Source organism: Trichomycterus rosablanca, chromosome 6, assembly GCF_030014385.1.
Source record: "Trichomycterus rosablanca isolate fTriRos1 chromosome 6, fTriRos1.hap1, whole genome shotgun sequence".
Lineage (NCBI taxonomy): Eukaryota > Metazoa > Chordata > Actinopteri > Siluriformes > Trichomycteridae > Trichomycterus > Trichomycterus rosablanca.
In genome coordinates, this window is record NC_085993.1 from 18363454 (window position 1) to 18389750 (window position 26297).

The following is a 26297-nucleotide window of genomic DNA, read 5'->3' on the forward strand; positions in this document are numbered from 1 at the left end:
ATGAAAGAATAAATCAAGGCACAAACATCTAGGCTACATGAAATGTTTTCTGTGTCAGTTGTGCTCTACATGAATGTGAGATATTTGAGTAGCTGACAATTCAAACGTGTTTTAGCTATAAAGTAATAAATAACTGGTGCCAATAACTTGGTTGACTTGATGTTTTAAGTTCATTTAAACACTATCGTTACACAACCGCCAAAGTTTCTACAAAAGGAATCGACTCAAAACTGACGTAATATGGGCAATCGACTCTTAGCCATTCAACTGTATACTTGCCAACCGAATCGATTCCTTAACTTATATAATAATAAAATTATGTAAATGTAACTTTAAATCTTGTAGCCAACACTGTGGAGTTCACGCCTTTCTTTTTAAGTGATCGTTTTGCCTTTCTTATTTGCTTCATCACTAATAAACACACACACACACACACACACACAGGGAGAGAGAAAGAGAGAGAGAGAGAGAGAGAGAGAGAGAGAGAGAGAGAGAGAGAGAGAGAGAGAGAGAGAGAGAGAGAGAGAGAGAGAGAGAGAGAGAGAGAGAGCTGACCGACTGAACCAAAGTCCCACCGATCTGCTTCTGGACGCACAACTTAACACACAGATCCATACAATAATGAGAGTGCTTTTCTTTTCCCTAATTCTGGCAGTTTTGAGAGTTGCTGCTCAAGGTAAGCACACTTCATCTTTTTACCATTTTCATTCTGACCCTGTCTTCTTTATGTAAATGTTTGGATATTCTTTTAGTCTGGGGGGAACGTGGCTCATTGTACATTCAACAGGCAGAATATTTAACATTCCCTTTTTTCTTTTCTGTTCTTTTCGTTCTGTTGTTTAAAGCAAATTTGGAACAAATTCATTTTATTTTCACTTATAACACTGCCCTGATAAAATGATGAATTGTCATTAAGGTTGTGTATGTGCCTCTCAGTCAAAAGCAAAGACTGGTACCTTTCTGTGGGATGGCCCCATAATGACAGGAACACATAATAAGTGGGAGAGTAATGCATTAAAACCAAAAAGTTTATTAAGAAAATGACAAATATTTTATTGCATAAATAAAGTATTGCGTAAATAAAGAAAAGCACTAATCAGCCAGTAAAATTTTTATGTGTTAAAATTACTAAAGGTAGGGCTACATTAATAAAAAAATAAAGATGACAAAAAAGTGTCATCTTTTGAAAAATGACAGAGGAACAATGTTTGTTTGACTTTTACTTTATGAATCTATAAGATTTTTTGTTGGCGCTATGTTTATATGATTAATTAACACATACAGTGTATCACAAAAGTGAGTACACCCCTCACATTTCTGCAAATATTTTATTATATCTTTTCATGGGACAACACTATAGAAATAAAACTTGGATATAACTTAGAGTAGTCAGTGTACAACTTGTATAGCAGTGTAGATTTACTGTCTTCTGAAAATAACTCAACACACAGCCATTAATGTCTAAATAGCTGGCAACATAAGTGAGTACACCCCACAGTGAACATGTCCAAATTGTGCCCAAATGTGTCGTTGTCCCTCCCTGGTGTCATGTGTCAAGGTCCCAGGTGTAAATGGGGAGCAGGGCTGTTACATTTGGTGTTTTGGGTACAATTCTCTCATACTGGCCACTGGATATTCAACATGGCACCTCATGGCAAAGAACTCTCTGAGGATGTGAGAAATAGAATTGTTGCTCTCCACAAAGATGGCCTGGGCTATAAGAAGATTGCTAACACCTTGAAACTGAGCTACAGCATGGTGGCCAAGGTCATACAGCGGTTTTCCAGGACAGGTTCCACTCGGAACAGGCTTCGCCACGGTCGACCAAAGAAGTTGAGTCCACGTGTTCGGCGTCATATCCAGAGGTTGTCTTTAAAAAATAGACACGAGTGCTGCCAGCATTGCTGCAGAGGTTGAAGACGTGGGAGGTCAGCCTGTCAGTGCTCAGACCATACGCCGCACACTGCATCAACTCGGTCTGCATGGTCGTCATCCCAGAAGGAAGCTGACGCACAAGAAAGCCCGCAAACAGTTTGCTGAAGACAAGCAGTCCAAGAACATGGATTACTGGAACGCCCTGTGGTCTGACGAGACCAAGATAAACTTGTTTGGCTCAGATGGTGTCCAGCATGTGTGGCGGCACCCTGGTGAGAAGTACCAAGACAACTGTATCTTGCCTACAGTCAAGCATGGTGGTGGTAGCATCATGGTCTTGGGCTGCATGAGTGTTGCTGGCACTGGGGAGCTGCAGTTCATTGAGGGAAACATGAATTCCAACATGTACTGTGACATTCAGAAACAGAGCATGATCACCTCCCTTCGAAAACTGGGCCTCATGGCAGTTTTCCAACAGGATAACGATCCCAAACACAACCTCCAAGATGACAACTGCCTTGCTGAGGAAGCTGAAGGTAAAGGTGATGGACTAAACCCAATTGAGCACCTGTGGCGCATCCTCAAGTGGAAGGTGGAGGAGTTCAAGGTGTCTAACATCCACCAGCTCCGTGATGTCATCATGGAGGAGTGGAAGAGGATTCCAGTAGCAACCTGTGCAGCTCTGGTGAATTCCATGCCCAGGAGGGTTAAGGCAGTGCTGGATAATAATGGTGGTCACACAAAATATTGACACTTTGGGCACAATTTGGACATGTTCACTGTGGGGTGTACTCACTTATGTTGCCAGCTATTTAGACATTAATGGCTGTGTGTTGAGTTATTTTCAGAAGACAGTAAATCTACACTGCTATACAAGTTGTACACTGACTACTCTAAGTTATATCCAAGTTTTATTTCTATAGTGTTGTCCCATGAAAAGATATAATAAAATATTTGCAGAAATGTGAGGGGTGTACTCACTTTTGTGATACACTGTACATACACATAAATATTTATTCACTTAAAAAAAGGTCATTTAAAAAAAACATTAATCAAAAAAGTTCATTACAAAGCCAAACATTTATTTTTATTTTTAATGGGACCTTTTTTTGACTGTACATCATGTATTATCTTGGATTGACAACTTTATTTTAAATGCTACAACACCACATAAAGATGTACTGACTTATTTTAAAAATACTTGTCAGAACACTAACTCTTTAAAGAAGAAAGTGTGTGTGTGTGTGTGTGTGTGTGTGTGTTTTGGGGGCAGCTTCATGATGCCATGTTACATGGCATTCACAAAAGCAGAGTTTGCTGATCCAAAGGTCATGTGTGTGTAAGCCCCCGTTTGTTGATGATGATACACAGATGTGCTCCTGAAGCCATCTGTAGTATCTCTAACCATTGTGGTATGACAAATACCCACATACCGTAAACTGATTAAGTCTATTTAGCATTCAAAACATGGTAGACTTGGTGTACAGTAAATACATTGTAAGTTAATTAAATTCAAGATAACACAGTAAAAACTGTAAGCTTAATCGCGCTTGAGTTCAACTGGGAAACATAATATGACTTGACTTATACATTTTAACAGTGTGTCATTTTAACATATGGGCATGGTTACAGTTTTCATTGTTACTGTATCATGTCAAAAACATTCACAAGCATTTCAAAACAATACAATTATTGTAACTGTGTTGACGAAATTCATTAAGGAAGTGTCTGGGCCATGTCTCTGTCCCAGCTGACAGACGGCATTTAGAATACATGAATTGTCTGTAACAATGACCAACATATAGTAATTTACTGTTTAAAACAATAAACATTAGAGATAAAAAGAGCAAACTGATTTTTATATAAGCCCTGATACTGTATTCACAATAAATAGCAGTCTGTTTTAACTTTAAATTTGTTTATACTTTTAAAATACTTTTTATACTTTTATAATATTTGTTGTACTTTATACTTTTTATACTTTAAAATAATAATAATAATACATCAATATAAGCAATAACAAATGACTACACAAAGAAGTACACCAACAGTTTATAATACATTAATAGGTAGTTCTACTGCAAAATTAAAAAATTTGAAATTGTGGAACCTTGTATCTGCAGTCATCACAATTATCTACAGTAAGAAAAAATCAAGCAGAAAAAAGGCAGCATTGTAACTGTGTTTATAAAACCACTGAAAGAAGTGTCTAGACTCTAGACCATGTCTCTGTCTTGACATTAATAATCTGAGACAGCATGAATCATCCATAGCAAAGAAAGACACAACTCTAACCATTTTATACATTGACTTAGAACATAAACATTAAAAGCTGGCCTGTCATCATGAATTATCAGCTGACAGTTGGATTGCAAATGATTGTGATTAACAATTTGCATTTGGTGTTAACTGTTATATTACATTAATACTAAATAGGTCATACAAATAACACTTAATCAGCATTAAAGAAATTGCATGTGTAAAACTTTACTTTTACTAAAATACACAAATAGCTTACTTTAAAAAAGTGTGTTAACAGTTAAAATAAATGCATTAACTGATAATAATTTATAAAGATCATGACAATACTCAAGTTACAACATTTGGAAACATTCCACAATAAGTAGGTGAATTGGTAACATGTGAGGGAATCGTGACTGGGTACACCAAAGGTGCTCTTTTTCCAAGTAAAGATGGGTCATGGCTCACCACTTTGTGCCAAACTTTGTGAAAGGGTTGCCAGTCAGTTTAAGAACATGTCCTAATGCAAGATTGCAAATAACTGAGATCTGTCACCATCTCAGGAAATCTGGAAAAAATCTCAGTTCAAGTAGGCTAAGACATTAACCCATTGTTTAACTTTCAAGCCCTCAGATGGCACTGTATGAGAAACAGGCGTGTCACTGTGATGACTGTAGCCTCATGAGCTCAGAGTACTTTGGAAAAACATTGTCACTTAACACAACTGCTTCATCAAGAAATGCAACCTGAAACTCTGTTACTCAAAAAGGAAGCCATACATCAGTTCTATACAGAGACACCAGCAAGTTCTCTGGGCCGGAGCTAATCTCAGATGGACCAAGATGAGTCAATCATTCAGCTTGTTTTTAAGAAAAACAGACATTCAGTTCTCTGGGCCAAAGACAAACTCAACCATCCAGTCTGTTATCAGGCAAAGGCACAAAAGCCTATGGTATCTTTTATCAGTGCCCATAGTAAAAGTCTATATTGGAATTTTAGAGAGAGTACATAGTTAATAGAGTAAAATGTATCTAAACTGCCTCCAATTGCCACTTTTATCCAGTGACTTGGAAGCAGATGTCACTTTTCTGGTGGCCATAAATTTGAACATAATGACCAACATGAATAAAAACATAATTACGCTTGTCTTCCCCCAGAGTGCATAGGCATTACTCTATAGAAACCCAGAAGCTAGGTAATAAAAATAACAATAATAATCTTGTTTATCCTTTACCATTGTTTTTCAGTGTCAACAGTACAGCGCAGTGCACTAAATGATTTCCAGCGTTCAGAGGGTAGAGAGCTGGTTCTTAAATCGTGGAATGCTGACCATCTCATTCTGCTGCCTGGCATCACACTGGAGGAGTGTGCCAAGCGATGCTCACAGAGCCCAGATTGCAGGTCCCACATTACAACACATTTCTTAAACAGTGACTTATAATTACTGTACTAAATTAGATACCTAACATAAAGCGAAAATAACTGCATTAGAAATGTCACATTATATATACATTCAGCAGACTTAATAACGTACACCTAGCCAATATGGTCATTCATTAATTATTTTATAAGCTACATTTACCATACAGATAAACTTAGTTGGGATGCACTTACTGCCTGTAGCCCATCTGTTGCTTTGTACACTTGTCACCTACCTGTACCTTCATCAAAATGAACCCCCATAGGACTCCCTCTGTTTCGATGTTGGTAGTGGACCATTCTCACCACTGCAATGACAATGACATGGTTATAGATTTGTAGCGTGTGTTGTACTGGTATGAGTGTAGTAGGTGCAGCAGTGTTGTAAATATTTTTAAACACATCACTGTCAATGCTGGGAGGAGAATGGTGCTCCAACCTAAAATATAAGGCCAATAGTCTCCAGTGATTATTAAGTGTCTAATGATAAAAGACTAGAAGCAGATGAAAGAACATAAAATGAAAGAACATAGTTTATTTACTGTGCTTACTTCTACAACGAGTGCTAATGGGGTATGTATCCCTAAAGAAGAAGACAGCAAGTTTCAGTAAACAGCATTTAAAAAATCCAACTACAGAACATGCTACCATGGCATTACCATGTTAGTGTCATTGTCGTGTAGGCGGCAGTGTGTATAGTGCAATAGTTGTGCTAGAATTTGTAATTATAAGCCCAAAAGTTTCATATCTATGGTAAGTATAGCTTGTAAAATAATCAATCAGTGAATGTATGTATCAGATAAATGTACCTGATAAAATAAAGAGCCAGACTGGCAATAACTGCAGTAATAAATGCCATCAATTAATTTTGTCAGGCAGTATATTTAAATAAGCTAACTAATGTATGTTTTTAGATAAATAAATGTATTTTCTAATAATTTAATTTTATGCTAAATAAAACATGAAGAATGCATATATTTATAAACTCTTTATAAGGTGTATTTTGATTTGAATCTCTAGAGCCTTTAACTATGAGTTTCGTCCGGCTGTAATCTGTAAGCACTTGCCCTGGGTGGGTGATGGAAACAACGCTGAGGTTAAGAGAAATGTCAACTGTGACCTGTATGAGATGAAAGGTAAAATATGCAACCTAATAATTAAATGCTAGTCATACACATGGCCAAAAGTTTGGGGAAGCCTTTCCTATTAGTCTAGCTTTTCAGCTGTTAATTATATGCTTCTAACATTATGGAAATATTTCAGCATGGCTGTATGTCCCTGTCCACAATACAAGGCTAAGAAAGACATGTTTCATGAGGTTAGAGTAAAGGAAGTTCATGACTTCCATAAAGCCTAGGCGTCAACCGCATAAAACACCTATGGGATGATTTAAAATGTTTATTGCAAGCCTGAAAATAGGAATTTGGAATAGGATGTTCAACTCATAGTTATGTGTCCACATACTTTTGGCCATACCGTGTATGTGAAATACAGTTAAATTATATTCACATGTTATTTTCTGTCTAGTTTTTGTGAGGAAGTGTATTATGGGTAAAGGAGAAGACTATAGAGGAAAGGTGTCTAAGACCAAGAGTGGGCGGACGTGTCAGCAGTGGTGGTCCAAATTCCCTCATGATCACAGGTAGGAAAATATTATCATTTAATGCAGGTATCAAAATCAGTATTTCAGATGTATTTTATATTAGAGCTAATTAGCATTTTTATACAATAGACCTATCAGTGTCTAAAAATATATTTCTGTTTTTTGTTACTTAAAATGTTTAGGGTTTGAAAGCATTTAACCTGCTTGTTGCATATCTCAATAGGCAGAGCAAGGCAAGTTCATTTGTATAGCACCTTTTATACACAGTGGCAATTCAAAGTGCTTTACATAAGGAAAAAATAAAAGCATTAAAACATTACTGAGATCTATACCCTCAGAAAATATAGTTACAATTAAGAGAAATTTGTAGCACTTAAACTTTAGATCAGGGGTGTCAAACTCATTTTCACCGAGGGCCACATGTGCATTATGTTGGCCCCCAAAGGGCCGATTGTAACGTATACTGCTGTGATTGCAGTCTGCCTTTTAAGTCTTGGACTATTTGTTGTTTTTCTTGGAGGCTAAATTCCGTGTTTGGTGTCAAAATGCCAAATTTCTACTGTATATTTATAATGTATATCTACATTTATATTGTACTCCTTTACCACAGACATGGCCTTATAACACAAGAGATGCACTTTCCCATTTTTCATTAAATTACCTTTCTTCTGCTTCAATTTTCTCTTCTTGTACATTTTGGGATTATTTGTAAATATTTTTCAACAATCACTTGTTGGAAAGCCGCCTCAGTTAAACATTGATGTAGAAACACTGCCGTCTAGTGGTGGGATACGGTCACTTTGCAGCTCACAAAATCGCCATGCATTGTGGGAGATACAGTTTATGTACGATTTTACAGTGTAATTTAAGACAATCATACGTCTTTTAAGCTCTCGTGGGCCACATAAAATAATGTGTTGATATTTTGTTGACTGTTTGTTTAGTCAGTCTTTAGATTACTCGATTATGCACTGTCCTTGCATCTTCCAAAGATTTGCTGTGCTGTTTCAGCCTGTGCTATGCTCCAAAAGACTCTGTCACTTTTAACTATAATGCAAATGCACCTTAATTTTTAACAAACTCCCACTAAACCCACACTAAATTCATATGGCAAACCCCACAAATAGCCATCATGAATAATCAGTTGTATAAATAAATGAAAACAATGCATTTTACCAGCTGTTTTGCACTGTAACACTGAGAATTCTGTTTATAATTTCCCATTGATAAATGTCCACCTAAAACCTGAAACCTAAAAGCCATTTTTTTTTTTTTTTTGTACTTAAACGTTCTCTTTTAAAGGAGTTTGGTTTTATTCATTGATGGCAGAAAAGCGTAATTTATCTTTTATTCTAGTGTTTGGTTGTATCTGATTATCTGATGCACAGTGCCAGTGCTCCTTCACAAACTTGATAAAAAATGAAGTGATGATAAACTTGCAGTCTTGTTCCTGTTAAAACTTTATACAGTGGCTCAACCGTGTTGTAAAGAATTAAGCTTCAACAGCTTTTAAACATATAAACATTACAGCACAAGAGAGTATTGGAAATGTGACTGCAAATTACAGAATCTCTAAATCTCTAAAATGTATGTGTGACTGTGCCTTTCTAAATAAAGGTCTGTTGTCGTACTATTTTTACACCACAGAAAAACAGCTTACTACCCAATGTTACCCTTACAGTCTCTACGACGTCACATTACACATGTCCATTAATAATTACCTAACCTTTGCATCACCACAGTAATGTAACCGTGAGACAAAAAATTCAGTGGGACTGCATCTTTTAGCTGGTTCTCAGAATCAGAATCTTTATTTTGCCAAGTAACATGTGTACAAATAATTTCTCTTGGTGCAGATGTCAACATTTAGATGTAGGAAAGCAATATAGAAAAAGGTATATTATATAAACATAAACATTTATCTAAACTGTCACCAGCTTACCACTGTTCCTACCTTGGACCACTTTTGATAGATACTGACCACTACAGACCAGGAACACCCCACAAGAGCTGCACTTTTGGAGATGCTCTGACCCAGTCGTCTAGCCATCACAATTTGACCTTTGTCAAACTTGCTCAAATCCTTTTGCCTGCCCATTTTTCCTGCTTCTAACACATCAACTTAAGAGAAAATGTTCACTTGCTACCTAATATATAACAGTGTGCTGTGATAAAGAGATAATCAGTGTTATTCACTTCACCTGTCAGTGGTCATAATGTTATGCCTGGTCGGTGTATGTACATACAGCAAGTGTGTTAAAGTGCATGTGCAGTAGTTTAAAATAGAGGGACGTAGGAATGGTCCCTGTTTCGGAGGGTAATAGTCCGGGGAAAGCTGCATTCTTAATGACAAATCTCTTCGAATACATGATTGAAAAGCATTAAACTACTATTACTATTACAGGCTGTACATTAAGGTTTTTATTCAGTGATTCAAAATACTAATTTTCCTCATTCTATATACTGCAGCTTTACAACTTTTAATTGCTGTCTATGTATAATTGTGTGATTGATGATTATTTTTGGGAACAGATGGACTCCTTCTCCCACTAACGGCCTGGAACTAAACTACTGTCGTAATCCTGATGGGGACAGCATCGGACCATGGTGCTACACCACAGATCCAGAGCGCAGATATGAGACCTGTAATATTCCTCAGTGCAGAGATGGTACATCTGGGAAATATGTGATAAAATATGTCATAGTGTAAATGAGATACTGGTTTCAGCTTGCCTTCTTTGTTCTAAAATTGAGCCTTTGTGTTTGTGTGTTTTGGTTTTTAAGATGTTTGTATCACCTGTAATGGAGAAGACTACAGGGGTCAGGTGGACCACACAGTGAATGGTAGAGAATGCCAGAGATGGGACCAACAGTATCCACATCAGCACATTTATCAACCAGAGAAGTACATACAGTACCTATAAAGTGTTTTTATATAAACTTTACACCTGCCGGACGGGAGCTTACACAGACACACGATTGGCCATATGTCTGAAAGGGGTGGAACAAAAGCTGAACAGGGTCAGCTAACTGCTGCAATTACGGCCTCTGTTGGCTAATTGATGCAGCCTTCATAATGAGACAGGGGATAAAAGAGATCAGAGTGTGACTCTCCATGCATAATACAGATCCCCATATGAACCCACCTCATGCAAATGAAAAAGAAGCAGTCGGCAGTAGAAGAGGCAAAATGCAATCAGGTAATTGGATACGACTAGATGGAGAAGAAAACTGGGGGGTAAATGTATAGCCACTCATTTGAGAGGACTTTTCACCAAACTTGGTTTGTCTGTGGGAATTTGTGCCCATTCAGTCAAAAGAGAATTTGTATGGCTGGGCACTGATGTTGGTCAAGAAAGCCTCAATTGATTCTCCACTGGAGTTTAAACCAAGATTTTCTTCATGACTTTATAGAGCTTGTTTTGTGCACAGGAATGGTCTTATCTTAACGGTCCTGGGTTCGATCCCCAGGTGGGGCGGTCCAGGTCCTTTCTGTGTGGAGTTTGCATGTTCTCCCCGTGTTCGCGTGGGTTTCCTCTGGGTGCTCCGGTTTCCTCCCACTATCCAAACACATGCGAGTGAGGTGAATTGGAGATACTAAATTGTCCAAACTATGTTCGATATAACCTTGTGAATGTATGAATCTTGTGTATTGAGTAACTACCGTTTCTGTCATGAATGTAACCAAAGTGTAAAACATGACGTTAAAATCCTAATAAACAAACAAACTTATCTTAACTGTTGTTGCAAAGTAAAACAGCATATATTTTACAAAATATAATTGCTTTATTACACCAGTTAGCAGTCATTGTGGCTGAAAAACATAAATTCAATAATTAGAAGGGGTGTCACAATACTTTTGTCCATATAGTCCATATTTACATGCTTGATAACAAGCCAAATAAATCTAAGCCACTGGTCATGATTGGTTTCTAGATACCCTGATAAGAGCCTGGATGATAATTACTGTCGCAACCCAGATGCCTCCCCTGTACCCTGGTGTTACACCACTGACCCAGAGGTGGAGAGAGAGAGCTGTGACATTCACAAGTGCGGTGAGTCTTTTGCCTGCCGACTCCACTTTGAAACACATACACGTACTACACATACCTAAACATAAGTTCACAACAGTTTACTTATAGCATTAGTTCACAGGACTTAAATAAACAAACGTTAGGACAATTTGTTAAGTATCACCCTGCCACTCTCACATTTTTATATTTATTTATTTTTGTATTTTTTTTATTTGTATGTATTGCTTTGCCCTCATTCCCTCCTTTAGTTGAAGTCCAGAAGCGGCGGTCGCGGTCAGGCTACACTACAAACTGTTTCCGGGGCCGTGGAGAAGAATACAGAGGCAAGGTAAACGAGACAACTTCAGGCATCCCGTGTCAGCGCTGGGATTCACAACAACCCCATGAACACCCATTCTACCCCCACACTTATGAGTGCAAGTAAGAGAAGGGCCAAATAAGTCTCTTAGATTTTATGATAATGTTTTTTTGACATTTAAAATAATACATTTTAACAATAAGTTAGAATTGACTTTCTGCCCTGACTGATTCTGTTGTATTAGAGGTCTGGAGGAGAACTACTGCCGTAATCCTGATGGTTCTGAAGCACCATGGTGCTTCACATCGACACCTGAGATGAGGACAGCTCTCTGTCTGCAGATCAAACGCTGCGCTGATGACATTGAGGCTGAGGGTGCTGTATCATCTTAAAGTCCACTTAAGTTTGATTTAATCTTTTTCTAAATGAACTAAATGCAAATAGGTTTACAGAAGAGTTCAGATTAAAAAAAGTTCCAGGCAGATTAAAATTAAAAAAATTAAAATAAAAAAATATATTAAAATGATAATAATAATAATGCTACTACTACTACTACTAATAATAATAATAATAAATAGGTATAAATTACAAACATAAAGAGGATAATAATATATGTACCACTAATAATATATGTACTACACTCAATAATAAATGTTTATTTTTTTAGATTGCTACCATGGAAATGGGAAGAACTACCGTGGAGTTGTTCGAAAAACACGAAAGGGCATCCTTTGTCAGAAGTGGAGTATTAACACTCCACATAAAACTAAGTAAGACCAACAGCACAAATCCATTCACAATTAACACTCATAGTTTCCATTATGTTCCAGACACTTGTTTGTCTTTAAACATTGTCACACCATTTTTTGTGAGCCAAACTTTAAAGGCAAGGGGATTGTAAGGGCATTCGCATTGATCATGGGCATTGAAAGGGGATTAGCAGCAAGCGGATTAGTATTACAAACTTATTATATGAATAATCGACATTCAGGCAAAAAGATTTCACATTTATTAGACTATCTTAGACCTGAATTTAACATTAATTGACTATTTCTCTCTTAAACGCACCAATCCCCAATCCCTGGGTGGCCACACAAATTTCTAAAGGCTAATTCATGTATATGTAAACAGCAACATCTGAGGAGATTAGAGGTTATTGGGGTTTTTTTTCTAAATGCTGATTTAATGGCTTATAATTGTAGCTGTGCAGTTACATTTACATTTGCAGCAGACTTACAGTTATTACTGAATATAATTTGAGCATTTAAGGCGTTATGGTGTTGCTCAGGGGCCCAACAGGCAACTGGGTGGCTATGAGGCTTGAACCAGAAAACCTCTCATTACTAGTCCAGTATCTAAACCACTGTTATACAGTTATTTGTATGAAAATGATAGTATCTCAGTAATATCAAGGTGGGTGGCACAGTGGGTAGTGCTGTTGCCTCACAGCACTCAACCTGTCAACCTGTCCAGGAATTAATCAGACCAAACAATGACTTAATGAATTAATAATATTAAGGTGAGAAGCACATGGGATGATGGGAAATCGTTTTCACTCAAATGTTCCTAATATTGTGCAAAACACTGGTCTAATATTAAGTATTAAACTTTGCACTCCTTGAAAGTACCTGAGCTATATTATTTCCTTTATGATGCAGAATTAACCCCAAGACGCACCCAGATGCCAACCTGACAGAGAACTACTGCAGAAACCCAGATGGAGACCTGCATGGACCATGGTGCTACACCACCGACCCAAAGACTGAGTTTGATTACTGTGCAATTAAGCAGTGTGGTAAAACAGACTTTCCTTTGTTCTTTACAGGCTTGCCTATTAACTTTCATGCATGATAAATTACATTGCAGATGAAATTATTTTGCACACTCATTGAGAAACACCTTAAACCACATAGTCTTTACAACAGACATGAAAAACAGACATGTTTAACCCTATAATACCAAGCGAATCATATTTGATACATGAGTTTTAGACACCTTTACATCATCAGTATGTATATTGTTTTCCTGAAAAACCTGATGTGTACAATTAGATACATGTCTTCTGCCCCCTGGTTGATTATTTATTTACTGCATTCGCCATAGGGCCTTTAATTGAGGATTCCAAAATGGTTGTCATTAATCAGTGACCCACCTGTGGTTTTGCCTGGATGCTTTTACCAGTTTTGTGAAATGTAAGGTTAATTAAATGCTAATTTTATGCACTTAATGCATTATGAATTCCATAAAGCAATTTTCACTATTTGATTATTGATGTAAACTTATGAAATGTTTAAATGACATAGATGGATAAACAGATTTAGAATAGAAACTGACATATTTATAGCCTATATTATACTGTATATATTTTTTTAATTTATGCAACCTGCTATCCCTAATAATGGGATATGTACATTTGGTGGCACAGTCACAGTGACAGTAATCAGTGCATAGAAACTTGGCCCTGTGAAGGTTTTAGGCTGAACCAAAAAATGGACAAAACTAACTGAAATATATCTTGTTTACTTTACCAATCCCACTGGCAGCTCAAACTCAAACTTTTTTAGTCTGATTTAACTCCAAAGGTAAAAACACAAAAAAAACCTGATGTATCAAATATGCTACAAAACTAGGGTTGGGCGGTATGACGGTATTACGGTATACCGCGGTATTTAAAAATGCTGACGGTATTTAAAAATGCTGACGGTATTTTAAAAATGTGAAGCACCAAATCTCTGCTTAAGGTCCACCTTGAAAACGGAGACTTTAAGACCTGCGCGCATCCACAATAAGGGAGGGGCGAGAGTTGTAGGTGGTTGGAGCTCACTGATTGGTTGTGGGTGTGCTCACTTTTTGGGGTGATAACACAAAAGCTAAGGAGCTCTCTACATAGGGTGTGTTCAAACACCTAGTGAGCTGCCTTGCTGTCTTACTGCCTACATAGGCAGCTGCCTCAGTAGAGAGGATTCTATTAAGTCAATGACTTATTATAAGGCAAGTTATTCGAACGCGCTACTTAGACAGCGATTCCATCGGGTTTTGCTTGCTAAGCTAACAGTTAGTATCTTGCCCTTCAAAACCATGGGATGGGGTGGCACAACGCACTAGCATGTCAATATAACATCTCTTTAAAAAAACACACTTGTGCAAGTTTATACAGTATAATATTATCTGTGTGTGTGTCGTGCTCACTCTTCGCGATACTCGGATTTCGGATTTGAATTCCGACAATAAACAGCTTTTATTATGACTGATTAATTCCCCGTACTGATGTGAAGCAGAATTGGTGTATTACAGCCAATAATACCGGCGCAGAAATGAAAAGAACATATAAAACATATATATAACGGTTCCCAGAGATGCGACTCGGTTCATTTGAAAGAGCCGTTCAATAGAATCAGATTGCTCGCGAACGACCCATTACTAACAGAGAGACGTTCGCACGACCCCCCCGCGGTAATACCGTATACCGCGGTATTTTATGAAGACGGTATGAAAATCGGCAATATCGCCCAACCCTATACAAAACAATACTTACCTTATTAAATTTTTTTTTTCTTTATTTGTTTGAACACTCCAGTTTGCATGTTTTTCTAAATCTAACCCTCGATCATGTTTATTATTTTTTTTGAACAGCTGGAGAGGCAGTGCCAATGTTAAAGCCTGCAGGTAATTAACCTCTGGTGTTGTCTGTACATTTTCCAACAAAACGATGCCTTTGTGTAACTTGTTACGTATGTTGCTGGTGTTTCTTTTTGTTTTGTACAGAAAGTGTTGTGTTTAATGAATGTGGGAAGCGGGATGACCGTATGTTAAAAACGCGGTTAAGAATTGTTGGTGGCACACCAGGAAATTCTCCATGGACAGTCAGCCTAAGAGACAGGTCAGTTACCTTTCACCTGTTTATTCTGCTATTCTTATAATGTCACAATTTTAACTTGAGCATACACCACACAGCTTAATGATTTAAAAAGAAAATAATGAATATAATGCTGGGCTGGCTAAAAATTTCTTTAAATAATCCACATCCATTTATACACTTTTAATGTGTGTATAAATCTAAGCTATTGGCTGGGCCAGACTAACTAACAATTTACTAGGATACAGTAAGGAGAAGATATGAATGGTTTGCTTACATAAAAGTACATGATTAGATATAGCTACACCACAATAAAAGTCTTGGTATAGTCAGTATAAGCAGGCACTTAGGATGACTTATAGGGCGCCATTTACCAAGACTTTTATTGTGGAGCAGCTATATTTGATTATCATGTACTTTTATGCAGGCAAACCATTCAGACAAGTGGTTAAATACTTAAATATTGTCTCCTTATTGTATCCTAGTAAATCTTTAGTTAGTCTGGCCCAGCCATTAGCTCCAGTTCTTCAGTCGTATAGTAATGTTAATATTAAGTAATAAGACAAGTGGTTAAATACTTAAATATTTTCCCCTTACTGTATCCTAGTAAATCTGCATCTAGTCTGTTTTGATTAAGTAACACTCAAAATACAAATATGTAGAAGAAATAATGATGTTTACGGTGAACTTGACTACTTTTTTAGGGTTGCTTGAAAACATGTGACTTAAAATCAATAGATGATGTCCCCAGTCTGTGGCCTTTCTCACTGAGTTTGCTTTTTATAGTATCTGTAAGCACTCGTTCCACAGTGGCCACTGGCCAAAACAAAGCATAACAGTTAACTAAGGATTACTAAACCACACAATCTGTCATTTGGTTACCAGATTGTATCTTATAAATCAATAGCACAGTAGGGATTTTCCTGAAAGGCTTCATGAAATAACTTTCAGTAAAACCACCCCCACCCCCCTTTTTTTCTTTTTCTTTTCTCAGGAAAGGAAAGCATTTCTGCGGAGGATCTCTGGTGAACTCTAAATGGGTGATCAGCACCAAACAGTGCTTCTCTTCCTGGTGCATATTTAACTTTTTCAGACACACATACAGCGCCCTTTTACAGTGATACACAACTTGGAATTGCTATCATTTATACATTGTCTGTTTTACCACCACTTTATCCTGGTCAGGGTTGCGATGGGTCTGATTCACTGGGTGAAAGACAGAAAACACTCCAGACAAGGTTGCCAGTCCATCACAGGGCAGACACACACACACTCACACTCAGGGCAACTTGTAGTAGCCCCAATTAGCCTGACTGCATGTCTTTGGATTTATGGGAAGAAGCTGGAGCACTCAGCAGAAACCCACACTGACAGAAGAAGAACATGTACACTCCACACAGAAAGAACCCTATGTGCAGTTTTGAGGTCCACAAATGTTTATTAGGGGTTATGATTACGACTCAAATTGTGTCACTCGAGTGCATTAATTTTCTACATGTAAATAACTCCAGGTTGCTTTAGCAGTGTACAGGTCATTGTCTTGCTAAAACTTCCTTCCTAGTTTAAGCTTTCTAGAAGAGGGTAGCATTTTTGTGATTTCACATTGCTGTAAAAAAGTAATAGCCTTTTGATTGTGTAATTGACCAGTCAACCACATTTATTTGGTGCACCAATTTAGCTGATTGAGAACAGCCAGGCCTGATAATAAGGATTACATTAGGTTAACAGAAAAATAAAAGCAACTCATCCATAAATTCACAGAATACTGGATTCATGGATTAGAATATAAAATTTATCCCAATAATTATTGCCCTGTGACAGACCGGTGACCTATTCAGGGTGTTTTCTACCTTTCGCCCAGTGAATTGGACCCACCGCGACCGTGAATAAGATGAAGCAGTGGTAAAACAGACAATAAATCAATGAATGTACCATTAATCATTTTGCAGCATACCAGCCCTGTTTCTGAAAAGCCTCCCCATGTATGATGCTTTGTTATTTTATGTCACACATTCTGCTTCAAAATTAAGACATAATATTTCCAATTAAATTGGCGAGTCCTTTAAGCGATGTTTTGCAAATTCTGATGGGCTTTTTGCTCTTTTAGTAAATTATGCTAGCTTTCTAATTCAGGGTTGGACTCCTCAGTGGTGCAGTCAGACAGTAGGGCATCTACTTACAGACATGACCCTGACCAGGATAAAGCAGTGGTAAAACATGAAAATGATTTGAATAAAATAAGATGGTTCTGACCTAGTTAGTGTGAGTAGATTCTTTTACTTTGTTATGCACTAAACTAAGATATGATTTGTGCCGGTGAATAAATCTAGTATCTCTCTTTGGATCTGTGCCTTTCTGGTTAGAACCCAGATTTATTTAGTTGCTCCTTTTGTTTTATTTTGTAAATAAATACAGTCCACCATACTAATGGACCCCACAAAGAAAGGATGTGTTTACTTTTGGAAAGTTAAAATTGTGAGTGAACATAATTTTGAGTTTAAAGTATGAATATGCTAATGGTTTTTAAATATGAGTTTGAGTTTAAAAGGGCCATTTCTTTGTTTTTGTCATGCACACTGGTTCATGGATGAACTGGACAAAAAAACTTACTTTACTATATTTAATATATGAAGGGCAGAATATTTTCTAGACACTATACATCTTAATGCACAACACAGAGTTATTGCTGACTTTATGTGTAGATTATTTTACGTTTTTGTGTGTACAAGCAGTTATGTGGACCTCACCGGATATGCTGCAGTCATGGGTACGGTGTTCCGTGACCCAGAAGAATCAGAACCAGGTGTACAGACCATTCCTCTCAACAAAATCGTCTGTGGACCTTCAGAGTCACATCTAGTTCTGCTTCAGCTAGAAACGTAACTTCATCATTTTTTTTTTTTTTAACAGAAGTAGGGTAACACAATGATTTTACAGCAGAAGTCAATATGTACGTATGTCTAACTCTTTCTTAATTGTTGCAGTCCTGCAGAGTTTAATAAGCGCGTGTCACAGATTTGTCTTCCTCCCGAACGGCACATTGTTGCAGAGGGTACCACCTGTGAGATAGCTGGATGGGGAGAAACCAAAGGTCTAATTTTATGCAATACTTCCATTTTTTCTTCTACATTTTTAAAACATATTTTTATAATTTGTTTTATACATTGCTTGTTGCATTGGGTGTTAAATTGACCAGTCATCCAGATTTATTTGGTGCACCAATTTAGCTGATTGATCACAGCCAGGCTTGATTTCAGCCTAACAAGTATCAATAATCTTTAACCTAACCATCAAAGTCAAAGCAGTTACCTTAAAGTTTCTACAGGAATACTATGCCACTATGTAAAAATATACCAATAGAGAAACAGGTACAAATTCCTAGACTGGAAATGGGTTGGAAAGACTTCTCTAAGGCTTTAGGACTCACAGTAATACCACAGTAATACACATTATCTAAATTAGGTTAAACTAAAGTAAATCTAAGTGTGGTCAGCCTGCTAAAATTTCTCAAAGGGCTTAGTGACAACTCATCCATGAAGTCACAGAATATTGGATTCATGGATTAGAAGCACAAAGAAAACCACTGCTCACCATGGGAAGCATTGCTCAGTTGATCAGTTATTGCTGCTGAAAGTTGTGCAATCAAATATTAAGGGGGCAGTTCTTATTAGAAGGGTGATATGAATATGAAGAATTTCAAAAACAAATGACATCACCTTTCTACATAGTCACCTTCCGATGCATTTTTTTCCAGCGTCGTACCAACTTTTTAATGCCATCAGCAAAAAATGGTTTTGGTTAAGTGCATAGCCACTGATGCTGATTTCACAACATCATCACATGTAAATCTTCTTCCCCTTAAAGCTTCTTTGAGTGGTCCAAAAAGGTGGAAATCAGTTGGCACTAAATTCAGACTATAAGCTCTCTATCAGTATCTCAAACATGACCAATTACTACTCCCACCTTCACCAAACCAAAATATAAAAGTGCGGAAACTTTTTGAAGCCCCTTTTATTATGTAAATGTTGATGAACGTGAAGGAAAGTAAATACTTTTAACAGCACTGTATATTTTTGTCTGTCTTTCTGCTTCTTCCCCTGAATTAATGCTTTCTCTCTATGTCTTTCAGATACGGGGGATGAAACGGTGCTAAACGTTGCTCAGATGCAAGTGCAGAGCAACAGCGAGTGTAACAAGTACTTCAAAGGTCGTGTGAAGCAGAATGAAATGTGCACTACCTCCTTTAATGGTGGAGTGGGGGCTTGCGAGGTATGTAACTTTATATCTGATTAAAAACTGCAGTAGTACCTGGTAAAAAAAAAAAGCAAAGTTGTCATGTTTTTTGTATGTTTACTTTACTTACAAGCAGGTATGGTGGGTGTCACACACTTCCAGCATCCTATGAACCTGGGTTCAATCTTTGCCTTCGGTTACTGTCTTAGAGCACTGAAGTTTTCTCCTGTATTCCTAAAACATGTAAAACAGCAGTGACTTAGTTGCTAAAATAATGGACTAGCAATCTAAAGGTTGTTGGTTCAAGCCCCACTACTACCAAGTTGCATCTGTTGGGCCCATGAGTAAGGCCCTTAAGTTAAGCCTCAGTTGTCTGCATTGTATTCAGTCACAAATGGAAGTTGCTTTGTATGAAAGGTAAAGTAAAGAAATAGGCAAAGTTTATGGGCAGTTGTAGCCTAATGGTTAAGGTACTGGTAAGGTCACTGGTTCAAGCCCCACCACTGCCAGGTTGCTGGTGTTGGGCCCTTGAGCAAGGCCCTTAACCCTCAATTGCTTAGACTGTATACTGTCACACTACTGTAAGTCGCTTTGGATAAAAGCATCTGCTAAAATGCCTAAAAAGGTAAATGTAAGATGTTTAGGGCAGTAATGGCTCAGTGGTTAAGGTAGTGGACTAGCAATCAGAAAGTTGCCGGTTCAAGCCCCACCACCGCCAAGTTGACACTGTTGGGCCCCTGAGCAAGGCCCTTAACCCTCAATTGCTCAAAATCCTGTTCAGTCATAACTGTAAGTCGCTTTGGATAAAAGCGCCTGATAAATGCTGAAAATGTCAATCTAAATGTACAATACTACCATATAAAAAATACAAACCACAAATTTGTAGCAATATTAACGTAATTGGTTGTGAAATATCTTAGCACTTTAGATTGCTTAAACTAAGCAATTCTATTGTTGTATAAGTGACAGGAGCTAATTTTACACTCAAAACCACATACCTTTACCGGTAATGTGCCTTTTACACAAAGAACCTGGTACATACAGTACAATGCACCATATAAAAATCACACATACAATGAAGTTTATTACCTGTTGCTTCTCATCTAACAGCACCTAAAGGCACATTGTTAGAGTGATTCATCCATGATTTATTCAAAGTCAATCATGTCTGTCTAGACACCAACCCATAGCGCTGCTGAAATTTGAACCCGGATCTTAGCGGTGGTGGGCTAGTGTAGTAGACAGTTGCGCCACTCGAGCACCTTGGTGAAGATTTCCTCGTGCCATATGAACACATTTTTTCTGTGGCTTTTGAATTGAGACTCATAAGGATGATCTGGTTGCACTGTATCCTTACAAACCCCTACCTGCTGGTAAATATTAAAATAGAGACGTTGTTTAAAAAATGATCAGAATATTCAAAATTATTTAAACAATGATCAGTTCATGGATAGGCATCAGGACGAGTAAACAAACCAGATGCTTGCAAGTTAAAAGTAACAATGAAGGGCTTAGACAGCATGGTGGCTCGGTGGGTAGCACTGTTGCCTTACAGCAAGAAAGGTCATGGGTTTAATTCTTAGGTAGAATGGTCTGGGTCCTTTTTTTGTGGAATTTTCATGTTTTTCATGGGTTGCCTCCAGGTGCTCCAGTTTTCTCCCACAGTCCAAAGACGTGCAGTCAGGTTATTTGGAGATACAAAAAGGTTATAATAATTACAGACAATCTTCAATAAAATCCTTTATCAGATACCTGTCTGAAAATGTACACTCCGTAGTATTTGCTCCTGTTTGTTCTTTACTGTGTAAATATATTAAATAAATTAATTCAGCTGGTATCTCAGGTTTTGTTTTTATATTTGCCTCCATTTTATTTACCGTTTGTTATTTGTAATTTGGTTTTCCACATGAAAATGTAGCTTTTATATTTAATACAAGTGTCAATTTAAAAAATTGTCTTTAAATACCTGGCTAAATGGGGATGTGTAAAAGGGGCTAAACATTTACCTCACTTTGCTAAAAAGGAGGATTTTTATATATTTATAAAATTTTCCTATAAATGTTTTGCTATTGCATTCATGGCGTTTAGCAGAAGCATTTATCTAAAACGACTTACAATTATGGCTGAATGCAGTTTGAGCAATTAAGGGTTAAAGGCCTTACTCAGGGGCCCAACAGTGGCAACTTGGCAATTGTAAATCTTAAACCAGCAACTTTTAGATTACTAGTCCAAGACCTTAACCACTGAGCTTGCTAAATTATTGGACACCGTGGACTTTTAATGGACACCGTGTGCTTCAGACCAAAGACAAAAAGGACCATACAGACTGTTATCAGCAACAAATCCAAAAGCCAGGGTCTGACATGGTATGGTGTTGTTTCAGTGCCCTTGGCAAAAGTAATTTACACTTTTGTGATGGAAGCATGAATGCCCCAGAGTACATTGAGATTTTAGAGTAACAAATGCTGCCTTCAGGATGACATCTTCTCGAGGGTTGTGCATTTTTTATGCTGCACACATTACAAAGGCATGGCTGTTAAAAGAAGAGGTACAGGTACTAGACTGGCTTGTCTGCAGGCCTGACTAGTCCCCAACAAAGAATGTGTGAGAATATTGAAACAATTGAAACAAGCTAACTTGTACTTACACTAATACTAATACTAACTTGTACTTACACAAATACTAATTCATTTCTTACTTAAACTAGAGTAAGGTAATGTTCACTATGGAAGCACTTCTGTGCGTCACTCTGGATAATCTGCTAAATGCCGAAAATGTAAATGTAAATGTAAAAAAAATGCAACAACAACCCCATAGTGTGGTTGCTCATACTACAAAGCAACTCTGTGCTAAAAAGCAACCCACATGCATTAGCTACTGATATCAAATGTTATTACATAAACACATAGTAAAAGTACCACTGATTTAGATTGTAACCTGCTGTTAGGCGAGTTGTTTTTTAGCTTGTGGGTACAAACTTGCATCATTCATTTCCCCTAAATCCATTTTCTTCTTTTGACTGAAGATTGTGAAATACACCGATCAATCAACATTAAAACCACCTCCTTGTTTCTACACTCACTGTCTATTTTATAGGCTTCACTTACCATAGAGAAGCACTTTGTATGCTTTCATGCTGTTCTTCAATAGCCAGCCTCTCCCAGGACCACTACAGAGCAGGTATTATTTGGGTGGTGAATCATTCTCAGCACTGCAGTGACACTGACATGGTGGTGGTGTGTTAGTGTGTGTTGTGCTGGTATGAGTGGATAAGACACAGCAGCGCTGATGGAGTTTTTAAACACCTCACTGTCACTGCTAGACTGAGAATAGTCCACCAACCAAAAATATCTAGCCAACAGCACCCCATGGGCAGCGTCCTGTGACCACTGATGAAGGTCTAAAAGATGACCAACTCAAACAGCAGCAATGGATGAGCGATCGTCTCTGACTTTACATCTACAAGGTGGACCAACTAGGTAGGAGTGTCTAATAGTAGAGTGAACAGTGTGTGGACACGGTATTTAAAAACTCCAGCAGCGCTGCTGTGTCTGATCCACTCACACCAGCACAACACACACTAACACACCACCACCATGTCAGTGTCACTGCAGTGCTGTGAATGATCCACCACCTAAATAATACCTGTGGGGGTCCTAACCATTGAAGAACAGAGTGAAAGCAAGCTAAAAAAAGTATGTAGCGAAACAGATGGACTACAGTCAGTAATTGTAGAACTACAAAGTGCCTCTATATGGTAAGTGGAGCTGATAAAATGACAGTGAGTGTAGAAACAAGGAGGTGGTTTTAATGTTATGGCTGATCTGTGTAAGTAAGACGTGTGTTTAGAGCAAGTTTGCACCAACACCCTGTCTCACAGTCTAACTGTCCCTGACTGTCTCTTTTTGTCACATGCAGAAAGACTATGGAGGCCCCTTGGCATGTCAGAACAGCGATTGCTGGGTCTTGGAAGGAGTTATCATCCCCATGCGCCGCTGCGGTCACCCCGGACAACCCAACATCTTTATCCGGGTATCGATGTATGTGGACTGGATTAAGAAAGTCATGGTGATGGCATAGCTGCTGAAAAACAATTATACTGTGCAGCAGTTTATATTGGTTTTTAAATTTGCAAATTAAAGTAAATAACTAGAGAAAGAATAAATGTCTATTGTTGAAGTTTTGCTTGAGTGTAACAGTATACCCCGATCAGCCATAACATTAAAACCACCTTCTTGTTTCTACACTCACTGTCCATTTTATCAGCTCCATTTACCATATAGAAGCACTTTGTAGTTCTACAATTACTGACTGTAGTCCGTCTATTTCTCTGCATGCTTTGTTAGCCCCCTTTCATGCTGTTCTTCAACGGTCAGGACCCCCACAGGACCACCACAGAGCAAGTATTATTTAGGTGGTGGATGATTCTCAGCACTGCAGTGACACTGACATGGTGGTGGTGTGTTAGTGTGTGTTGTGCTGGTATAAGTGGATCAGACACAGCAGCGCTGCTGGAGTTTTTAAACATCTCACTGTCACTGCTGGACTGAGAATAGTCCACCAACCAAAAATATCCAGCCAACAGCACTCTTATATGGCTTCTATATGGTAAGTGGAGCTGATAAAATGGACAGTGAGTGTAGATACAAGGAGGTGGTTTTAATGTTATGGCTGATCAGTGTATGGTTATAAATGTACTAGTGATTTCGTAAAGTAGATTTTGTTTTTCTGGTTTGCAATGTAGCTTTTGTTTACTATGTAGTTTTTGTTATCAATAAAAGATTTTTACCTTTAACAAATCTTTCACTTTAAATGCAGCAGCTGGTAATATAACGTTAATTTATACGTACTTATTTTATTTCTTTGTAAACTGAGAATTTTCTGTTAAACTACTGTGTACGGCATCAGGGTGATGCAAAAAAAAAACTGAGTTTAATGTCATCTCCGGTCTCTGTGTATGGAGTTGTGCATGTTCTGTTTATGTCCACATAGGTTTTTTCTTAACTTTTCCAGTTTCCTAACACATGCTAAAAGAAGATGGGCAAGTGGGTTGAATGGCTGCTTTTTCTTTAGCATTATTATTATTTTGTTTATGCATTTTCCCCCAACTTTAGCGTATCAAATTATCCAACTGCATTATGCTTCCTCTCTACTGATGTTGATCTCCACCCTGGTTGAGAAGAGCCGGGACTGACACATGCCCCCTCCGCCATGTGTGCAGTAGCCGACTGCATCTTTTCACCTGCACGAGGCAAGTTTATATGCGGATCAGCTTTGTGTGAGAGACACACCCTGATCAGTGCACTATCCCTTGACTCTATGCAGGCGCCATCAATCAGCCAGCAGAGGTTGTAATAGCATCAGTTATGAAGAATCCCCGTCCAGCTCCCACCTTGTATGAATAACAGCCAATCGTTGTTCATGTAGGCGCCCAGCCTGCATTGGCTGCTGTAAATGTTGAAGGGTGTGATCCTCACAATGAATCAAAACCCTGTCTAGGGTTGCCAATGCACCCAGTGATGAATGAATGAATGTGTGCTAATGTAAAGATGAGTAGTTAGCATGGTATATGCCATTACAGTCAGTATCAGACAGATAAATGTTACGCAACTACAAATCCAATTCCAATAAAGTTGGGACAGTAGGTAAAATGCAGCTGTAAACATTTCGTGGTATTTGAAAACAACATAAATAGTTAATTTATTCTAATTATTTATTTGATGCCTGGAGCACAATACAGTGATTCCAGTTTAATAACACTGTTTCCACTGTCCCAACTTTTCTGAAATTGGATTTGTAAAATTATTACAAAAAAACTAAGTGTAACCCGCTCCTAGCGCACCCTGTTTGTGTTTGTTTTCTACACCCTGTATTCGCCCGCTGTCTGTAATTTCTCATTTATTGCCTTTGTCTGTTTTCCATCGTCTTGGTAATCAGTGTGTGTATATGTACCACTGTTTATATTTATGTTCTGGACGGACTGAGTATTGCTATTCCTTGCATTACAATCATTTCCTAGTACTCTGGATTCCTGTACCTGTTTTATGTTCCTGTCTTGTGCTCCTGTTTTCTCCTTCGTTGTTTCTTAGGTCCTAGCTCCTGTCAATGATGTGTGTTTTTGATTCCTGTGCTCTACCCAGTTGCTGTATACATTGCTCTCCCAGTTTCAACCCTTGCCTGTTTTTTGGATTGTGCTCATAGACTTTGTGCAAATAAAATGATTGCTGATATTATGCATGTGTGTCCTGCTTCCTCTATCTGTCCAGCAATAAATATTAGATATTTTTACACACATACTGTCTAATACATAACTGAAATAAAATGCCTTTACCTTCTTTTGTACAACCCCAAGTCCGAAGAAGTTGGGATCGTATGGAAAAACACAGTGGCTACGTCCGAAATCGCATACTTCCATACTGAACAGTACGCAAAAGCAGTATACGAGAGTGGTTAGTATGTCCAAATACATAGTATTCATTAAACAGTATGTGAAAAGTACCCGGATGACCTACTGCCTGGGCAGCCATTTTTGAGTATGCAAACGATGCACACTTACGGTCCGATGATCAGTCCCATAATTCAACTAGATCTGCAAAGGCGTTTGTAGCGAAGAAAAAAGATGGTGGAAAGCGGAGTAAGACAAACATGAAAAATGTTATGATTAAGTAAAACCCTGAATAACGTTATGAGTAGCTTTGTGGAGAACGACAGACTTAATTTTGTCAGATTTTAAAATTG

The 26297-nt window shown here is 37.9% G+C and overlaps 1 protein-coding gene across 1 annotated transcript; it reads left to right on the top strand.

Annotated features, from left to right (window-relative positions):
* The first annotated feature begins 596 nt into the window (after positions 1 to 596).
* On the top strand, positions 597 to 25792 carry mst1 (macrophage stimulating 1). The gene is made up of 18 exons (XM_062997512.1): positions 597 to 676; positions 5364 to 5517; positions 6556 to 6671; positions 7063 to 7177; positions 9671 to 9807; positions 9923 to 10043; positions 11075 to 11193; positions 11421 to 11592; positions 11715 to 11845; positions 12138 to 12240; positions 13129 to 13265; positions 15104 to 15136; positions 15236 to 15350; positions 16321 to 16398; positions 18059 to 18205; positions 18311 to 18417; positions 19456 to 19595; positions 23478 to 25792. The coding sequence occupies exons 1-18, from the start codon at positions 622 to 624 to the stop codon at positions 23637 to 23639; spliced, it is 2142 nt and encodes a 713-aa protein (XP_062853582.1). The 5' UTR covers positions 597 to 621; the 3' UTR covers positions 23640 to 25792.
* The last annotated feature ends 505 nt before the right edge of the window (positions 25793 to 26297 follow it).